Raw genomic sequence first — 20,195 nt, 5'->3', positions numbered from 1 at the left:
TCTCCACGGAGGAACTGCATGCCATCTTTCTTATGGAAATCAATGCTGCTTTTAGAAAGGAAGGAGGGGGAGATGGAGAGGAGTACTTCTCATGTCCTTTCATTTCCAAGCAGTGTCCTTCTCTTTGGAGGCGTCGCCATGCAGATCTCCTTGCCCTTTGGCTACTGATGTTTTGTCAGAAGAGAAGAGCGGAGTTGTTTTGTGGATTGGCTTTCTGTAGCGCACTATTTTTTTTTCTCTTTCTTCCACGCTGCTTTCTTTCTTTATTTATTTTTTACCTTGAACCGGGCTGCCAAGAAAGAGAGGAATAAAAGGAGTGAGGAATCAACAGAGAGGCTCAATCAGATCCAATAGTGTCTGTGAGGTTTTTTTTCTTCCTTTAAAGCATTTTGAGGAATAGCATCTGAGTGGTGGAGGAATGAGACCAAACTGTTCCCAGTCACTTTTGATCCTGCCAGTTCAAAGTCCCCACGGAGCGGAGGGAGGGAGTACAGACACCTAGCTCTGACCTTCTGTCTGTGCTCCTGTCCTTTGAAAGTTGGCTTGTTTTCATTAAGCCATTCAGAAGCCCAGCGCAGGGCCACGGTCACAGTGGCTGCCCACCCCTCCCTCCTGCTATCTTTATTAGACATTCTTTACATTTTCAGACCGCTAATGCCTTCGATTTTCCCAATTAGGAGTCCACTGCCAGACAGCAATTGAATAATTTAAAACATTTGTAAGGCATCTCTGATGTTGTAATGGAATAATTTGTGTGCGTATTTAAAAAAGAGGAAGAAAGAAAGAAATGAAAAATCCCATTATTGTGCGAGCTGAAAGTGTCTTGACTCTTTTTGGTCTCTCTTCCTCTTCCTCTTCCTCTCTCTCTCTGGTGTGGAATATAGGCTGCTATAATTAGCCTAAAGTCATTGCCATACTGCGGTCTGACGGTACTTGTTTGTCATTAGCACATTTAACTAGTCATTTGGGTAATGGCTTTGGAGATTGCCTTTGTTTTTACAGAGATATATTTTTTTTATATATGTAAATATTGAGACAATTTCCATAATGTGCACTTTTTCTTTTTTCTCCTTTTTTTAATTCATCGCGGCATAATTGATGCGTCTTTATTGCTGTGTAAACTTTGGTCTTTGAATGACTGTGTGTGTATATAGTTATCATCCGCGGTTTCTTTATTATCATTGCAGTAGTATCTATTATTAACATATGTTGTAAAACATTTATGTGTATTATGTTAACATGGAAAGAAACCCAAGAAGCGATTAATTTGAATTATTCCATTTTTTGCCGACCCCTAATGGATGACAGTGTAAAGCTTTAGTGTTATTGGACAGCGGGTTTAAAGGGGATCTCAGTGGTGGGAATTACTGATTGCTGAATTAACACAGCAGCAGCTTTTCATTGTTTTGGGGGGTGGGGTGTCAGTCAAAGTTTCATCCCACTCGTAACCAACAGACCTCTCTCTCCCGTGCGTCTCAGGCCTGGAACTCCCCTTCATGATGATGCCGCACCCGCTGATCCCGGTCAGCCTGCCCCCAGCCTCCGTCACCATGGCGATGAACCAGATGAACCACCTCAGCACCATCGCCAACATGGCGGCCGCAGCACAGAGCCAGGGTCTGCCCTCCAGAATGGTCACGTCCGTCATAAAGGTAAATTTTTAACACGGTTCAAAAATCAAAACGTAGCGTAACATGATGGATGTGTTGTCACCTTGGGGGGGGGGCCACACTGGATGTTTATTTTTGGGTTGTGTGTTTCTGGCGCTGCTGGGGTTTCAGGAACGGGTGCCGGACAGCCCCTCCCCCGCTCCGTCCCTGGAAGACCACAGGCGGCCGGGCAGCCACCCGTCGTCCCACCGCAGCAGCAGCGTGTCCAGCTCGCCGGCCCACACGGAGAGCTCCTCAGACAGGATACGTACGTTTGTCACACAGATAAATGGTGAAGACAAAAAAAAAGCGAACGGATTGTTGTTTGTGTTGTCCAATCTACGAAGGCGGAGCGGAGACGCGGACCCCCCCCTCCCCCCTCTCCCTGCCCCCCCCGGTGATGTTCCTAACGCCCCTCGTGTTTCTGTCGTTCCCTCTCCAGCGATGCACCACAACGGCCTGTCCATGAACCACGCCCTGCTCGGCCTGTCCCCCAACATGCCGCCCGGGCCCAAGGAGGGAGACCTGGCCCACGACATGAGCCACGAAATGAAGAGGATGCACACCGACAAGGGTGAGTCGGGGGGGGGGGGGGGGGGGGGGGGGGGGGTGCGCCGCAGAAATGCATCAGTGATGTGTGTTGCTTCTGCTCACGGTTTGAAGTTGAGGACTTTGTTAACTTTTAGTCGCTTCTAGTTTGAAAATAACAGAAGCAAGCGACGGAGCATCGTGGCGCACCGAGCTAACTTTATTCTCAAGGCACATCAAATACGTTTTTAAATCCGAACAGTTGGGAGACGAGTTCATATCCCAACATGAGCGGCAACGCTTGGGTCTTTCTGAGGCTCGTGGGTCAGGGTGCCTTCAACACCCAAATTGGAAGCGGAAGATATCACCAATTTTATCCGTGAAAAAGAAAAACAACGTACAATACAGTTGTGAAATGGTATCCGTCTTTGTCAGGATTTGCAGCCTTTTGTTCTTCTTGCTTCCTGTTTACCTGGGTTGCAGAGCTCGTCAGTTTAATGGCCCTCCGAGGACGAGCCGGACCGAGTCTTTTAGTTTCTCATGCATTTCTCTCACAGGCTGCAAACCGGAGGTGCACTTAAGACGAGGCGACCCGCGGTGTAAATGTGCGTTTGGATGTGTTTAATCGTTTGCACACATTGTGCTTGTTGGAGCATTCTCAGTTTTTAAGGTGTTTTTTTTTTTGGAACCCCACACAGACAGGTTACTGTGTGTACCTGCTGGAGACGAGTCCCAGCACACGCTACACAGGGGGTGATGACAGTAACCATCTACAGATGAAGTGCATTGATTTTTTTAAACAATTTTATACGAGCAATACCTTTTTATGTTCTAATCACGTCCAACTCATTGACCCCCGTCATATATTTTACTCTCCCATTCAGTAAACAGGTGAAAACAGCAAAGAACAGGATTCTTAGAGATGATTCCTTTCCAAGATGACTCAAACATTAACTGCTGAATGTTCACACACTTAGATTTTCACACAGATTTAGCCTTTTTTTATTTATTTTTATGATTAGTTTTTGTTGATATTTTGACATCAATCTGTGAAAGAAGGATCCCTTTATCTGGAGCGCTGTCATCCTTATTACCTCTGCACTGGGAGGGAAACATTCAAAACCCTCAACCTCCATCACGTTGAGCGGAGTCAATGTTTGTATTGGTAATTGCCGGCGTTATTTCATTACAATTTCACCGCGCTTGTGGATAATAAAAAAAAAAAGAGAGAGAGAGTAAGAAGAGGAGAGAAAAAAAAAAGATAAAGATGTGCTAAGCGTGGCGGATTAAATACAAAGTGAAGCAAATAATAGATTTCAGTATTCTCTGTTGGCTTTGAGCAGAGCGGGGCGGGCCGGGTGATGCAGGGTGGGGCGAGGCTGATAATGATATTAAAACCACTGTGGAAATCATTGGGCTGTATGTTCCCTGTTGGCCAGGCCGACGTGAAGATCAGTGTTAGACCTTCACTCACAGGGTGTGAAGCAGTGAATAGTAATAATTAGCAGGATCATGAGCGGAATTTATGGGTCACAAACCGTCTAACTGTCTGTGCACGTGTGAGTGCGTGCACGTGTGTGTGTGTGTGTGTGTGTGTGTGACAAAAAGAGAGTCAGGCAAACAGAGAAAAGAGGAGATTTAACCAAGTATCCACACACTAAATCAACCGGATGTTTTTCCCTCCCCGGCAGAAGGAATCTTCCTCCTGAAGTCGAGTGCCTGCTACACACACGCACAAAAATCAACACAAACCAGACCGAGGAGGGAGCGAATGACCCGGCGATCCAAACCGGTTCTACCCGGTTGACCCCCTCCCGCACGCGTCCATCTCCGAGATTGTCAATTCCTGATATGTCACCGAACTTGATTAGGATTCCGAGCTCCCTCCAGTGTGCGCACCAGAGGTCTCGGGCTGTGGAAAACATTTTTATAAAATAACCCATTAATGCAGAGGAGTGCAACTAAATTAGTTACCAATTTGCTGAGCATGAATTAATGAAGAGAGCTTCTCCCGGCTCCCACAGTTGTAATTTTCATAATAACCCCGGACCTTTATTTGGCAGGTTGTTTAGTTTTTTCGTTTGAAGGTTTTCATTAGTCTAATGAGGACTGTGCAAGGGCGAGCAGTCAGCACAATTTACATGAGGAAGCTATCATAATAAATGAGGCAATTTGAATAACATGCACAGGTTTATGCAGCGAGATAAGAGAGATTGTAGCAGCCAGATCCAGAGGTAACCAATACATTAGAACCGACTAATAACCAAAGTAATTCCAATAAAAGCTTTAAGTGAAGGGAATAAAATTAATGATAGATATATTGAACTGTAATGATATGATACATGATGCATTAGATTAATAAAATAAATGCTTTTGCATTGTTAAAGCCGGCGGGTGCGGCCTCGCCATCCCAGGCTTTGTTTATGGCGAGCTCTTTTAATTAGGCGTGTTCGTCGCATCGGTTTGTTTAGATAAATGAGATAACATTCCAATGGTTTAATGATATCTCTCCACTTGTTTGATCTTTATGATCCTGGCAGAGCATTAAATTAATCTCTCGCGCGACGCACCCCTTGGAAAAAAGAAGGGTGGGCACAGCGGCGGGAGGGACGGCGTGCCCCCCCTCCCGGGCCACGGCGAGTAGCCCGGCGCCGCATCGCTCCCCTGAACGCGTCCTCGTCTTCTTCATGTTCATCTCTGCCGATGAAGGACAAAGGGCTGTTTTTGTTGTCGTCTCAAAAAGAGCATTTTCCAAAGTTGTGTCACCCGGTGCGGAGTAACCAGATGGTTGGGTTTTTTTCGTCCTTCTTTTCCTTTTCGGGGAGCCGTTCGTTTGAACTTGATTGTTTTTCGTCCAAAGTTTTAAGTTAAAAAGCGAAGATTAGACGACGTGTGAGGAGAGAGAAGAAGAAGAAGAAGAAGGAGGGGGGGGGAAGAGGGCTAGAAGAGAGCTAAGTGTTATCTCACATGTGACTAATTGAATTGCTTCAAACAGAAAGTCTGTGGCGATAGCTTCCGACAAGCCTCTGTCTCGTGAAAAACAGCAGGTAGCTGACAAACGGGGGGGGGGGGGGGGGGGGGATTTGAAAGGTACGGAAGCCTTTGGCTGTAAACTCACTTTGGACATCAAACAGTTGACATCATTTTATTTCCCTGGGGGTGGGGGTTTGAAACACGGGCCATATGTATGTACGTCGTCCACGATTCTGCAGATACCATGTGGCAGTTTGAGCCTTTTGCCAACAAACTAATTCCAGCGCTCGCTCTCCCTCAGCAGTTAAAACACGCCACGTCTCTTCTTTCTTTTTTTAAACAGCAGGAGAGTCGTCGGCGAAACTGATTTCGTAAACTACATTTTAACTCTCGATAATACGATATCATATATATATATATTGATATATATATATATCTATATTGATATTACTTCATAACTACCCTGAGCGATCGGCGATGGACAAAGGGCCGGCGGCTGGTCAGACTGATGGAGGCCGGGGGCGGGGTCACCGTCTATCACATCCAGCTGCTTTTTGACCTGTATGAGGGGACTGTATTTAGAAAAAAAGATGAAAAGGGTGACAACAACCAAAAAATAAGTGATTTCCAGTCCTTTGTAGTCTTTGTTCTGCTCCTCCTTTTTAGTTCGCCGTGTTTTTAAAAAGAAAAAGATGAAGTTGGGGGACTTTGGGTCCGGTAGAAGTTCAGGCTTCAGTCGCGCGGCGTAAATATTTCACCGACATCGGCAGTATCATTAAAAGAAAAGTTTGATGCGTCCCTTCCCTCTCTTCATCTTTCTGACTTTAATGCGCAGTGTTTTGCTCCACCCCCCCACCCCCACCCCCCGGTGTCCTTGCCGTTTTCAGGCTTCAAACACATGCTGACTACCTGACTTTCCCTAAGTCGGGAGGCAAGATCATTAGCCATCACAACCCTGAAATGTGACTTGGCAGACAATAATGCTTTATGATCAAACAACTTGTCAGTGCGTCCCGTTGAAATGAAAGAGTGCAAAAAAATAATTCAATAGAGGATCAATCAAATTTCCACCGGCCCCCTGTGCGCGGGCGGGAGAGAGAGAGGGATTGCTGATGGTGCAGAGAGGCGGCTATTCCTCCAGGACACGGGAGTTCATTTGGATATTTGTTCTCCCGCTCATGAATGTTCCATTGCGTGACACCATCCCCTGCTAATCACATTTCACTGAAAAGGTGGTGGTGGGTGGGAGGGGAGGAGGCGGGGGGTGTTGGGGGGGGGGGGGGGGGGCGGGGATGCTTTTAGGGACGTTGAAAAGAGAGAGGTTCTTTTTAATCTTTGAAATGCCTCAAAAGTGACAGAATGCTCTCTCCTGCCAAGACGCGAGCCTCGGATGGGGAGATAAATATGCTGTGGTCAGCTAAGTGTATCTAGTGAGCAGAGAGGCAAATTTAATAATGCATTATCATTCACTGGCGAAGGTGAAATCTCCCTGTCCATCAGGAGGCTGAGGCCTGTTTCATGTTACCCTTCGCTGCAAATGAACAAGTGCTTTACTCAGCCATACCAGAGATGCACAGTAGGCACCGGTGCTCCACTCTATATATATATATATATATACATATATATATATATATATATATATAGTCAGGAGAGGCAGGTCTGCAATCAAAGCAATCATCTCTCACGGTCTCGACTGGAGACATTAATGATCTCGGCCCTGATAAAACCTGTTTTTGAACAATAACCTTATTTTTCTGTGCCGTTGTTGTTCTTCTTCTTCTTCTTCTCCTTCTTCCTCTCCGAGAAAAACACACGGTGCGCTTTACATATCCGAGCATCTGCCATTATGCAGATCGCGGGCACACATTTACCCGGATGCCCTTGGACAACGGCGTTAAACAATTAAGAAGATTATGTACAATGCGGGGAAGGAGAGGAAATTTGCGATTCAAAACAATTCGCACCTGAGCGGCGGGGCAACTGTTGCCGACAGATAAGGGTGACCCTGAATATGTATTTCTGTACTTTTGGAGACGTTTCCGTGGGGTTTGTTTGTATAATTGTAATATTTACATGTAAACAGTAATTAAGTGGTGCCTCCGACATGCTGCTGCCAGGGCCGCGCTCTGCCAAGGTAAACACCGGGCCCCTCTCGCAGTTCGCCACAGTCCATCATGTTTACAGACTCGCGGAGCCGAGTGCTGTTTGTGTGCCGCTCCTCGGCAAAGCCCATAAAACACCGCCAATTGCACGCCGCGCGTCGGGGAGAGAGGAAGAGGAAGGAATAAAAAAAACACACAGCCGCTCTTATCGCCTGGCAGTCTGCTCGCCGACTTGAGGACATTGTGAGTCAAACCTTTAAATTTTCACTCCGCGATAATTACGCCGCTATACTTGAGCTTTTATATCCTTTCACTGAGAGAGTAAATCATTCCTAATAAAGAGAGGAAGAATAGGAGGCGGAGGGAGAAGTGCTCCAGGACTAATTCTCTCCGCTCCCTCCCTCATCTGCTCTCTATTCTGCTTTTCTTTTCCTTTCTTTTTTTTGAAAGCCTCTCTCCGAGTATTCCAGTCACCTTGACTTTGCAGCTGCAGCCTTACGGAGCGTGTTGCTTATCCCGCCTAACCCCGGCCTGTCAATTAGGTGTTTAAAAATTAATCTCTTTAACTGGAAATACCATGACAGCTTTCTTCCGTTCTGTAAATGAAGTGTTATTAATTCACGCAGCGCCCGAGCCAGTGTTATGAATAATGTTATCAAAACAGATTTCCGCACGTTTAACACGTCGCTCCTATAAAAACCCCTTAAGTATTTTTATAACTGTGAAACCCGGCCTACTAATGGATTTGCATCCATTTGTATTTTCTTTTTTAGCTTTGGCCGCTAAGAAAGTGCTAAGCCCGGCCTTTTAAAGTTTACACTCCCCCTCCTCTCCCCGGTTCCTCTTTCTTTGTCATTTAAAAGCAGCTCGTCACATCCAGTCTGGATTAGCGGCGACGCCCCGATGGGCGGCGGTGGTGGAGCCTGTCTGTAGGATTGCAATGACACCGGCGTGTCCCCGCCTCCTTCCAAGCTCTGATCTAGCAGCGAGCTAGCTGGCTAAAGCTAGCTCCATTAAAAACCCAGTGATTATGGGGGGGGGGGGGGGGGATTTCCTCTCTGTCTGTTTGTTTGAATGCTTAATTATCAACATGTAATTGGCGTGTGCGCCGCAACCGTCGGGGGGCGCACATTCGGTGGCGAATTTCACCGGAATGCACGTTGCTATCGGGCGCTAGCAGGACTCCCCAGTCACCGTCTGGAAGTTAAGCTGCATGCCAAGTTGCTCTAATGAATTAATAAATGCCAAACAAAGGAGAACTAAACAAAGAGCGGGGGGGGGATAAATGGCTCCATGATTAGTGGGTCAGAGAGATTAGTGGCGTGTACAGTGCAAATGATCCCCCCCCCCTTATGAAACGGGAATGATCCAGGCAAAATAGCCGATCAATATTCGAGGCCAGTCTAATCTCTGGGATTCTTCTGTCAATAGACGGACCCGGTCAATGGAGGTCAATACGCAAAGACAATCTAAACAGCTTCAAAGAGCCTCGCCCTCATGTCCCCCTCCCCGGTGTCATCCTCTCCACCGCGGCAGCTCAATAGCTGAATTACAGGAATCCATTCAAGTCATTTTCTCTCTCCGAGCCACATGTTTACGTTTCGGGGCCCTCCACCGGCCCCCAGCCTCCACCGGCCCTGAGCCTCTACCGGCCCTCAGCCTCCACCGGCCCCCAGCCTCCACCGGCCCCTAGCCTCCACCGGCCCCCAGCCTCCACCGGCCCTCAGCCTCCACCGGCCCCCAGCCTCCACCGGCCCCCAGCCTCCACCGGCCCTCAGCCTCTACCGGCCCTCAGCCTCTACCGGCCCTCAGCCTCCACCGGCCCCCAGCCTCCACCGGCCCTCAGCCTCCACCGGCCCCCAGCCTCCACCGGCCCTGAGCCTCTACCGGCCCTGAGCCTCTACCGGCCCCCAGCCTCCACCGGCCCCTAGCCTCCACCGGCCCCCAGCCTCCACCGGCCCTCAGCCTCCACCGGCCCCCAGCCTCCACCGGCCCCCAGCCTCCACCGGCCCTCAGCCTCCACCGGCCCCCAGCCTCCACCGGCCCTCAGCCTCCACCGGCCCCCAGCCTCCACCGGCCCTGAGCCTCTACCGGCCCTCAGCCTCCACCGGCCCTCAGCCTCCACCGGCCCCCAGCCTCCACCGGCCCTCAGCCTCCACCGGCCCCCAGCCTCCACCGGCCCCTAGCCTCCACCGGCCCTCAGCCTCCACCGGCCCCCAGCCTCCACCGGCCCCCAGCCTCCACCGGCCCCTAGCCTCCACCGGCCCTCAGCCGCCACCAGCCCCTAGCCTCCACCGGCCCTCAGCCTCCACCGGCCTCCAGCCTCCACCGGCCCTCAGCCTCCACCGGCCCTCAGCCTCCACCGGCCTCCAGCCTCCACCGGCCCCTAGCCTCCACCGGCCCCTAGTCTCCACCGGCCCCTAGCCTCCACCGGCCCCCAGCCTCCACCGGCCCCCAGCCTCCACCGGCCCTCAGCCTCCACCGGGTTTGACTAGGAGCTCAGGACGCAGGGTTTGATCCCTAACCTTTAAACGGCCTCGCCCCATCTATCTCTCCTGCGACGCTCGCTCGCTCATCAAAAAAAAAAAAAAAAGGCCATTTCGTCTGCGCTGCCGTTTCCCTTTTTAAGAGCTCATTTGAAGCTGCGTGCTGGCAGAAACAAAAGTATGCCTGTATGCTTTTATGCAGTCATCACAGTCAGCCAAGCCCGTAATCCTCAGAGGTCCGATAATGACATAGCCCCCTGCATTTATTACATGGAGGAGAGGAGAGAGAGAGGGGGGAAAAACGCTGACTTTGAACAAATGAACACTCTGACCTTTATGCAATAAATATGACATGGGCCGCATAAAAAGACAAGATATCTTCCTCCTGAATGGAAGTCAACACGGATTCTGCTCCCTTGCCTCTTGCTCTCTCTCTCTCTCTCTCTCTCTCCATCCTCTCTCTCTCTCCAGCTCCATCCAGCTAACAATTAAACAAATGCTAATATCGTAATATTGTAGAATATCGCGGTACGATCATCCGGCGCTCTGATCGGATGCTGGGATTTAATCATTAGTGTGTTCTCAGCAACGGCGGTAGCGATGGAGACAAAAAGCCAGCGGAAGGACAGTTTTTAAAAGAGAGAGAGAGAGCATCAACCTTTTAACTGTGTCTTTTGTCGTCTCGCTTGTGATCCCAATTGAGCATCGCGACTGTCTTCTTTTGTCACCCCCGGAAGCCGCCTCTCCCGACAGTAAAGGATTTATGGTTATTTCCTCCCGCGCAGCCTGTCCATCTGTGGCTCTATCTTCACGTGGCCTTGAGAATACGATTCAATTTATTAAGGCAAAGCAATGGACTCATTACTTTAAAAAGGTGGCGAGAGAGAGAGAGCGGGAGCGGCGGCGAGAGAGAGAAGTGACACACCGAATTGGTTATTAATGGAAAAGGCACAGCCACGGGGCAGTTGAGATTTAATGATATCCTACGAGGAAATATGAGGGTGTCACTCTCCAAAAAGTCATGCTAAATGTCAACATTTTAAGGTCCCCGGTGCTAATTTTATGCCTGTGCACAGTAATGTTTTGGAGAGCATTTAGGAAACACGGCCCAGTGGCCAGCCTGATTATCCCGCTCACCTTCTCTCCTCTCCCCAAATGGGTTTGTGCAGCAAGCGATTTCATCTCTAAGTGAAGTGAACATTAAGGGAGGGGAGAAGGAGAGAGCGATAGAGGGGGAGAGGGAAGAAGAGGAAGAAAAAAAGACCACGCAGTTTGATTTGCACGCTGTGATAAGAGAGTGGGAGCCAAATGTTACCTGTTAATCTAGCCCGAACCGACCGGGGCTCTTGACTTTGTCCCCCAGCAGGGATGGGGCAAACACTCATTTTCCTCTCTCCGTGATGAAAAGGAAATTAGCTTAAATCTGATGAGGGCACATTACTGTGTGTGCTGTGCATGTGTGTGTAATGAGAGAGAGAGAGTGTGTGTGCATACATCTTTCTTTTTCTTTATTGTGTACACACACACACACATGCACAGCATATGCAAGTGATGGTCATGCTAAAGGAATTTGTCTTGTATGGATTCATCACACAGGTTATTTAAAGGGACAGTACACCTCAAGATCATATATTTACTCTCACGTAGCCGTGCTATTTATCAATCTGGATTATTTTGGTGTGAGTTGCCCGGTGTTGGGGGGCGGCCACCATCTCTCCATGGTGATTGGACGTCCATACTCCGCCACCGAGCTAGCCGAGGGGGCGCCGTTGATGCGCACACCTCCCGCTGTTGTGTTTGCGAGAGTCTCGCCCCTTCAGCCCGGTGATACGGTTGAGGGACGGTGTAAGAAAGTAGTCCCTCCATGAAATTAACTCACTACGATTCCCGTAGATTGTCTTGTGGACTTTGAGTAAGCGGCTCATTGGGAGCGTTGCTGCTGAGCGCCACACAGACCCATTATATCAGAGATCAGTCTTATCTACGACATCTCCAGCGACTCGCACCAAAACTATCTAGATTGATGAATAGCGCTACAGGTGAGGAGAACAAAACTTATTCTTGATTTTTTTACTGTCCCTTTAAGAAATGTGTCCCTGCAAGGCAATCTAGCCTTACAGTAGATTTATTATAAACTGTCCAGTACAAATTCAATTTGATTTCAACTAGAGTCATGAAACAAGAACTACATTTATTAAGATGAGCTGATGACACAGGATGAGAGCTCCGCCTCCTGACCGCCACGCAGCTGAAGCTGAGTGTATTCTGGCAGAAAGACCTCTCAGAGTGCAGACATCACTCGCAAGATAAGCTGGGCTCATGTTTTTTTAAAGTGCTCAAATTGCATGCAACTCCTTTTTCTTTTTTCTTCTTCTTTTTTTTCTCCCATCGCTGCATGTGTTCCAGAAGACCAGATATTTCCCTTGACAAGATGCTTTTTTCCAAATCCAGCGCGTTAAGTGCAGGCGCAGTAATGCTGCGCTAGCCGGGCTAATGGCCGTCCGAGAGGTCATAACTACTCCATTTGAAGGAGGCCGGGCCGTCGGCAGCCCGTGGCAGGTCGAATCAAATGTAATTGTGCAGTGAGAAGCGGCGCCGTGCTTTGTGTTGGGCCGCGCTGACAACCGGCAGGTTTAGCATTCAGTTCCTCCTGCTGGGAGGAACACCGGCTTGCAAGGACAAAGGCTTCACCTGTCAATATATCACACTGACTGGCCGGCCAAGTGTACCTCTGCTCTCCCTCTCTCTCTCGCTCTCTCGCCTATCTCTCTTCCTCTCTGTCAGTCTTTCATTCTCTGCACACCCATTCTATTCCAGCCTGCTCTTCCTCAGCCTCACCTATCCATCCGTCCGTCCGTCTTCCGTCTCCGACCATCTATCTCCTCCTTTTTCCCGGCGTCCCCTCTCTCTTCCCCTCTCTCTCTCTTTGTGTGTCTCTCCGTACCTTCCTCTTCCTCCCGCTGCCTTCCGTGCGAGAACTCAGCTGAATTGTCCTGAGGGACCCAGTTTCAAACACAGGAACCAGAAACATATGGCACATTTTCAACTCCCAAGGTCAATTACAGCTATTTATCCAGAGATTGCAGCTAAATTTCCCAAGGTTTCTTCTAGATTTACCACAGATTGCCGTGTGTGTGTCTGTCACATTTTAAATCAGGCCAGCTTCCCTCTGCTTCTCTCTCTCTTTCCCTCTCTTTCTCTCTCTCTCTCTCTCTCTCTCTCTGCTCCCCGCGACTCTCCCATCAAACATTTCAAAGGCTTTCAAGTGGGTTTTAGACATGTTTTATCTCCGGTTATCATGTGCCACATCTTTTCCTCTTTTCTCTTTTTTTCGCCCCAGCTTTACTAGGTCCAAGTGCCTTGCTTGCAACACAAATCTAATAACATGTAAATTGGAGATAAGCCCAGATCCCTCCAAGTGATATTTTTTACATTCATAGTTTGTCAAGTCAATTCCTGGGCCCCTGTTTTAGCAGCACAACACACGAGGAGTGAGAAAATTAACTGGATAGGTGATTCATCATTGCTAGCACACTGTCAAGGACTCCCTCTGCAGCTATTGAGAGCAGGGTGGAGGAGGACGGAGGGGGAGGGAGGGAGGGCGGGCCGCTGTTTTAAATTATGGCATTTCATTCAGAATGCATTGTATTTACAGCGTCCCATTTTTATTTGTGGCTCCTATTATCCGCCGAAACAGTTGTGCATGAAATGTTATTTGTGACAGGGGTGACCTGCGAGTGTTTTTCCACGCAGTATTTCATAGCGGCTGGGGGTGGGGGTAGCGGTGGTGGTGGTGGGAGGATGGGGGGGGGCCCTTAACTGTACCTTTACCGTGCGGGTGAGCACAAGAGGCTGTCACAGCTGCTGCTGGCAGCCCCGCTAGTGGAGAAATATCACCTGGAAACAGAGCACTCCATTCCGCCCGGCCCCCATCACTCCAGCGCCTGTCGCTGTAATTAAGTTGAAGTCAATGATTCCGGAGCAATGGTGAGAAATAAACATGCAAACACATGCCAGCATTTGCAGCCAAGCACAGAGAAGAAGAAGAAGAAGAAGAAGAAGAAGAAGAAGAAGAAGAAGAAGACGAAGACGAAGAAGAAGAAAAGAAGGAGGGGTGGGGAAGGGGGGGCTCCAGAAACCACAGATCTAGATCGTGTTCCGCTGGAATTTACATCTGAGTTTCATTAAGCCCGTTTTGATTATATTGATTAAATTAGTCACTTATTAGCTTCCCATTCCCTTTTTTCTCTTTTTCTTTTTTCTAAACGCCTGTGTTTATGCATCGCTCCTGGTGGAAATGTTATCTGACAAGGGGGTGCTGTACTGTAGTCGGAGTCTGTCGAACAAAACACGCTGTTTGCTCTTTTTTTTCAGAGCATGACAGGTTGTTTCCCCCGCAACAAAGCCATCAAATATTCCGTGTGATCCGACATTGTGTTGGAGGGGAGGCCTGCTGAGTGGGAAGCCCGAGTTTGTTAAAGCAATGATTTATGATTAATGCCAACACTAAATAAGGGACAAAGTGCCTACAGTACAAATCAATTACAAAGCTACAACAGCAGACCTTTCCCCGAGGTCTACTAACGTCTCTAGTTGTTATGGTGATTTTATTGGAGGTGGGTGATGCATGCATATAATGCGCGCAATACATCTATATCAACCTGAGCCGGAGCCAACTGTAATGCTTTTGATCTTTGATTAGCGGTTTTATTGAGATAAAATGGGACTTTCATGTCGTGCCACGGCGTAAAGGAGAGCGCGCTGCGTTCCCACCCCGGGACGCCCACCTCAAAGCGGAGGCCGGGCGGCGCCGAACAAAAACAAATTAGCACGGGAGTGGCTTCTTAAAAGTGGGCAATTCATTATTTTCATGAAGTCAAATTATAAACAAATTCTAATCCATTAGGCAACCATCCATTCTAATTAATCAACAGGAGTGAACTCCATCTGAAAAAAGAAAAGGAGAAAAGGTTGTTTGCTCTCTCCACGGACCAGCGGTGCATATTCCACCGTCTTCGTTCTTCAAATTACAAACCTAAACTGTGAATCCTAACACTCGACTTTTTGGCGCGGAGATGTTTCCAGGGCATTTGCAGATGCTCGAAATAATCTCCAATGTTTTTGCTCAATCTGCTCTGAGGATGGGTGAAATAAATACTTTAAACTAATTAATGTAAGACCAGCTGTTCCCGGCACTTGGCGAGCGCCGGTGAATATTGATGGGAGGGAGAGGCATGGGGGCTGCTGCGGCTCCACTCCGCTGTTTGTACAAGCCTCCGCCTGCCACACAAACAGATATGAATACTGGATGAGAGCAGAGAGGTTCCACATTACAAATAAAGCTTTTTTATGGAATTAACAATTAAACAGCTGATGGCGCAGACTTCCCGCGGAGACCTTTATTATTTTTGCGACTGGATGTGTTTAATAAACAGCTCTGTGCAAGATGGTAGCACTTGCAAAACTGTTGGCTTGATAAAAGCTCACTGGACAAAAAAACATGTGTCAGACATACTGTTTTAGTTCGACCAGGCTGTATCTGCCGGTCCAACTCCCCGCTCCTCCTCCGCCGAGGCCTGGTGGAGAGAGGCTGGGCGGCAGATGGCAGGGCCCTACCCCTCTCCGCCGGTGATGAATGGAGGATGATGTCATCTTAGGTTTGACAGGCACCCGTGCGTGCGTACACAAAAGGAAGCCCGGAGCCCTGCGGGGTTTGGAAGCGCGGGTCTGCTTCTGATCTCGGAGTCCGCATGACATCTCTTAAATGAGGGGGAGGGCTGGATTTATGTCCCGGTAGATATTGTTTAACCCCACACTTGAGAAGAAGCAATACAAAGGGGTCTCTGAGGGGGCCAGTCAGTCTGGGAGGAAAGGGGGAGATCAATAATCTAGCCAGGCGCCCCCTACTGGTTGGCATCGCTAAAAACGACTCGCATGTTCTCCCGCTAAGTCCGTTTTCAGGTTTCACAAAACGGTACGCTATGAATGATTAATCAAGTTCCAATGTTGTTGTGTTTCTCCGCAGAGGACAACTCGATGTGCACCCCGACAGCGAGAGACAGCTACGAGAGGTTGTCATTGGCCGGCCAGGCCCTGCCCCCTGGCTTCCCCTCACCATTCCTCTTCCCGGACGGCTTGTCGTCAATAGAGACTCTCCTCACCAACATACAGGTACAGTGGAGAGGACAGTGAACACTTTCGGAAAGATCCATCTCATTTGGCGCCTTTTCCCGAAAACCCAGAGTAGCCGGGCCCACGTGCTGTCGGGCTCAAAGGGAGCCTGGAAAACAAGCTGCTGTGTGTATATGTGTGTTTTGGGCATATTTGCTATAGAACAAGCCCACGATGTGTCTGCCTCAGTGTCTTTGTTTCAACTACCACCTGAGGGCGCCAAAAAGTGGAAATATGTTGCCAATTTTGACTTGAGCTCAAAGACCGTCTTTACCGCTTTGGAGTTTTGTTTAAACAGCTTCAGACACGCTTACAGGCGGCAGGAAGCAGCGTGACTTTGTTAACACGCCGTGTGAGCGCGCTGAGGTCGGGATGCTCAGTGCATACAGAGTCTTTGACGCCTCCCGTCTCCTTCAAACAGAGAACATCGCTTTTCTTTAACCGTAATGGCACTTTTACCATTAAACTGTTCCCCACAATCGTTTCCAGACACTACGCATTCATCGCCTTGGATATCTTAACCCAAGGTCTACTAACAAGCTTTTTTTGTTCAACAGCTGTTGTCCTTGATAATTTAGCAAACTCCATCCACTAAAAAATAGAGATTTGTTTCAAAGCTGAGCAAAACAAAGCTGCGAGGCAATCTTGATTGAAGATTTCTTTTCTGTTTTTGTCAAACTTTGGAGTTGCTGCGAGGAACTTGAAACTCGTTATGAAACAGTATCAATCCATTTAAAACGCCTGTGTGACCCACATCAGTAAACCAGACCAGCCAGTAGTTATTCAGACTGGCTCACCAGACACTACTCCGGCTTAGACTCTAGCGGGTCCTCCGGCACCACGGACCGACCCAGATCCGGCGTTGCCCTCCGACCAGGAGCTCCGCCTCTGCCCACCACAGACCCCCGGCTGCTGGAGGCCCAAGAAACCAGAGCCAGGACCGAGCTTAGCGGACTGTCAGACCCCTCGCTGCAGTAAAATGAGAGGCTTTCTAAAACTCGGGCGCTCGGGAACACTACCGCTCTCGTCCACAGGGGCCGCCAAAATCCACACAGAATGAAAGTTCCTCGCAGTAACTTCCACCAAGAAGCAACTTACTCCACCATCACCAGGTGTGTCATTTAGATGTCCACTCACAAACAATCTGTTTTGTCGTCAAGGCTTGAGGACCGAATTGGTAAAAAAAAAAAAATACTCACATTTGTGCCGGAAGCAAAAACCAAGCAGGTGTTTTTAAACATGCCGGTCTAAAAGTCATTGTCGACAGAGACCTTCTATAGGAGCTCGTCTTTGGTCCAAAAGCTGGCCGGCAGTATACTTAACACTCAACTGTATATCTGCATACCTTCACAACACCTGTCTACTCACAGCCAGTCAGAAAGATGAATGCATTTGCCTTCTGTCTGAGTGTAATGATGTGTGCACACCGCTGCCCTTCTCATTGCACTTGCACCGCCGGCATCCTGAGTCCTGCCTCTCCTCTCGTGGCGCCGCGTGGTAATTAGAGCGCCCGGAGAAAAGCCGTCGCCAGCTCCCAACACTCCACCGAGTCATCTTTGATAATGATCCGCGCGCTGAATATTTATGTACAAATCAACAAAATGAAGCCGAGCGGAAAATTAGGATAAAGCAACTTAGAATTAAATTGGGGTCAAAAAGAAATTGACAATTAGTAAGATATAGCCCAGTGCATTTTATATAATTGCGCGTGGATGGGGAGTAATTGTGACGAAGAAATGGCGGCGGCGGCGGCGGCGCACTGTACTGGCTTCCCCTCCCGGACTGTCATGAGTATTATGAACGGCGGTAATGTCGCTGATACATGATGGGATACTTGTCATTCCTGTTATCGCACTGCTGCGTCTGCTACGGAGTCTTCATCCTCCATATCGCTTACAATCCAGCAAGGACTGTGTGAGAGGCACAGAGGAAACACAGAGAGTCTGTGTGCCGAGTAAAGACGCTGACCTCTCGCCTGTAAAGCTCTTACCCTCTACTTAGCGGGCCGGAGCTTCGACCAGGAGGTGAGCTCCATCTCGACCTTCAGTGTGGCGGCGTTTCCCTCTTCCTCCTCCTCCTCCTCCTCTCGAAACCTTCAAAGCTGTGTTCATACCTGCGCTTTGGCGCCGCGATTACGTCATTTCTTGTCTCTCCCGGCGCTCTCGCGTCACACATCGCTCTTTCAGATACGGAGGGTGATTACACGAACTCTGGCACTGGATCCTGTGAGATTTTCAACGGATTAAAAAGGAGCGGCAAAGGTGGCGCCGCTCCTGAAATAGGGAAACCATGCAGCAGCGGCGGCGGCGGCGGGCCGCTTTGGGCCCTTGTGTCCCGCTTCGCCGCCGTTGGCAACTCAAAGAACTGCTGTGACACACTTTCAGTGTGGTTTGCTGTCTCTTCATCCTCTTAAATAGCCTCTTAAATCTCTGTGTGTTCATATATACATGTGTGTGTGTGTGTGTGTGTGTGTGTGTGTGCAGGGCCTGCTCAAAGTGGCTATTGACAACGCGCGCGCTCAGGAGAAGCAGGTGCAGCTGGAGAAGACGGAGCTGAAGATGGAGCTGTTCAGAGAGCGGGAGCTCAGGGAGACCATGGAGAAGCAGCTCGTCATGGAGCAGAAGAACAGAGGTACCGGTGCTGGATCCTCTGTGTGTGTGTGTGTGTGTGTGTGTGGTCGTGTGTGTTATCCTCTCGCAGCGGCCCGGACTGCGCTCGTGTAGACGCGCTAGCTCCTGAATGTACAAACACTAGCGCCGCATGTATGTTTAATGTCTCCTTAACTGCGACGCCGACAGAGGCGGCTGCGTTTCACTGTTTACACACGCACACACACACACACACACACACACACACAGCGATCTGCTTAGCGCCCTCAGTCGGTTGACATAATTGGTAATACACATTAAGTTAGAGAAACTCACTCTCGGTCTCATGTTAAATGCATCGGCCTCGTATGCTAACCGCGTCGTTTATGTTTAATGAGAGAAACTCGTGAAAAATATCCCAATAAATGTTTCAATTTGCTTGAATTCCCTCCAGCGGTTTGTGAAGGCGCAGCCAGTATTGTCTTTCATGAAGGAGGATCTTTATATGTTATGAAATATTTAGCTTTAATTGATTTTATACCAAATTAGCGAATCTTTTCTGGCTCAATAACCCGCTTCTCCCTCCTCTCCGCTCCATCGCAGCGATCGTTCAGAAGCGCCTGAAGAAGGAGAAGAAGGCCAAGAGGAAACTGCAGGAGGCCCTGGAGTACGAGTCCAAGAGGAGGGAGCAGGTGGAGCAGACTCTGAAGCAGCCGTCGCCCTCCGACAGCATGCGGTCTCTCAACGGTCAGACGCTCCACCGTGAGGCACTCCTACTGTACACTTCACTCATCCAGGCATCTGGCGGGGTCACTGCTGGGACGGGGGGGCGGGGGGGCAAATGTGTCCGTTCCAAATGTGCATTTTATTTTTACAGCAATGCTAACAAGATAAGCGCCGCTATCTTATCATTCATGAAAGCGGTCGCTGACGTTTTTGTTCACGTGGATGTAATTTACTGTCTGCTTTCCATCCCCATCCACCCCCCCCCCCCCCCCCCCCCCCCCCCCGTGCACCAGGGCTGCAGCTGTTGGTTATTGCCACCGGATATTCCTCCGTGGATCGGTTTCATTTGTAAAATGTCTAATAGATTATAATAGCGAAGAAAAACAGAAAAAGCTCATTACAGCGCTTCAAAGCCAAGGTCTCCTTTTGTCCAAAACATGGAGACTTTCAGTTTATTTGTTTTGAAAAAGGCTGAAGTCATGGTTGATTATTAAAATAAGGTCCTGGTGAATCATGTCGAGTTAACTAACGCAGCGCTTCAATCGTGTGTAAAGTAGCCGACCACACACACAGTTAAGCCCTTCAGAGGCGAGGAGCTGCATGCAAAGTGAAATGTGATTTACTGTCAGTGTGTCCCAACTTTGACACCTGGAGTCGGCCCACCGCCGGCCGGCAGGACACACAGGACGGGGTTACGAGACCCGCTACCAAACCCAAAATAGGACAATGAATAATTTAATACGGGGACAATTTCACCTTTTGACACTTTTTGGTGTCGATTTTACCACCAACTCTCCCGCTCCAGCAAACGGTTGAACGGCGGGTTGTCCACCTTTAATGGATGCGTAATCCAGCGCGTGAAGCAAGTCGTGATGCTGAGCTCAAACCCGTCCAATAATTACGCAGACGCAGCTCGAGAAAGGAGGGAAAAAAGGGGCCGCCGCTTTTTGAATGAGCGATGCTGTGAAGGTG

At 49.0% G+C, this 20,195-nt stretch overlaps 1 protein-coding gene across 1 annotated transcript in view; it reads left to right on the top strand.

Annotated features, from left to right (window-relative positions):
- The window catches only part of dachd (dachshund d), a gene marked incomplete at its 5' end in the record, with an annotated part of 94,330 nt that overhangs the window by 69,286 nt on the left and 4,849 nt on the right, over positions 1-20,195 (top strand). Inside the window, 6 exons of the mRNA XM_079230888.1 lie at positions 1,480-1,652; positions 1,782-1,917; positions 2,092-2,223; positions 15,764-15,909; positions 18,393-18,540; positions 19,101-19,244. Of these exons, the coding sequence (XP_079087014.1) occupies positions 1,480-1,652; positions 1,782-1,917; positions 2,092-2,223; positions 15,764-15,909; positions 18,393-18,540; positions 19,101-19,244 (879 nt within the window). The remainder of the gene's footprint in view (positions 1-1,479; positions 1,653-1,781; positions 1,918-2,091; positions 2,224-15,763; positions 15,910-18,392; positions 18,541-19,100; positions 19,245-20,195) is intronic.

This window comes from Taurulus bubalis, assembly GCF_910589615.1.
Source record: "Taurulus bubalis genome assembly, chromosome: 15".
In the NCBI taxonomy this organism is placed as follows: Eukaryota; Metazoa; Chordata; class Actinopteri; order Perciformes; family Cottidae; genus Taurulus; species Taurulus bubalis.
This window is presented reverse-complemented; position numbering and strand designations above follow the sequence as displayed.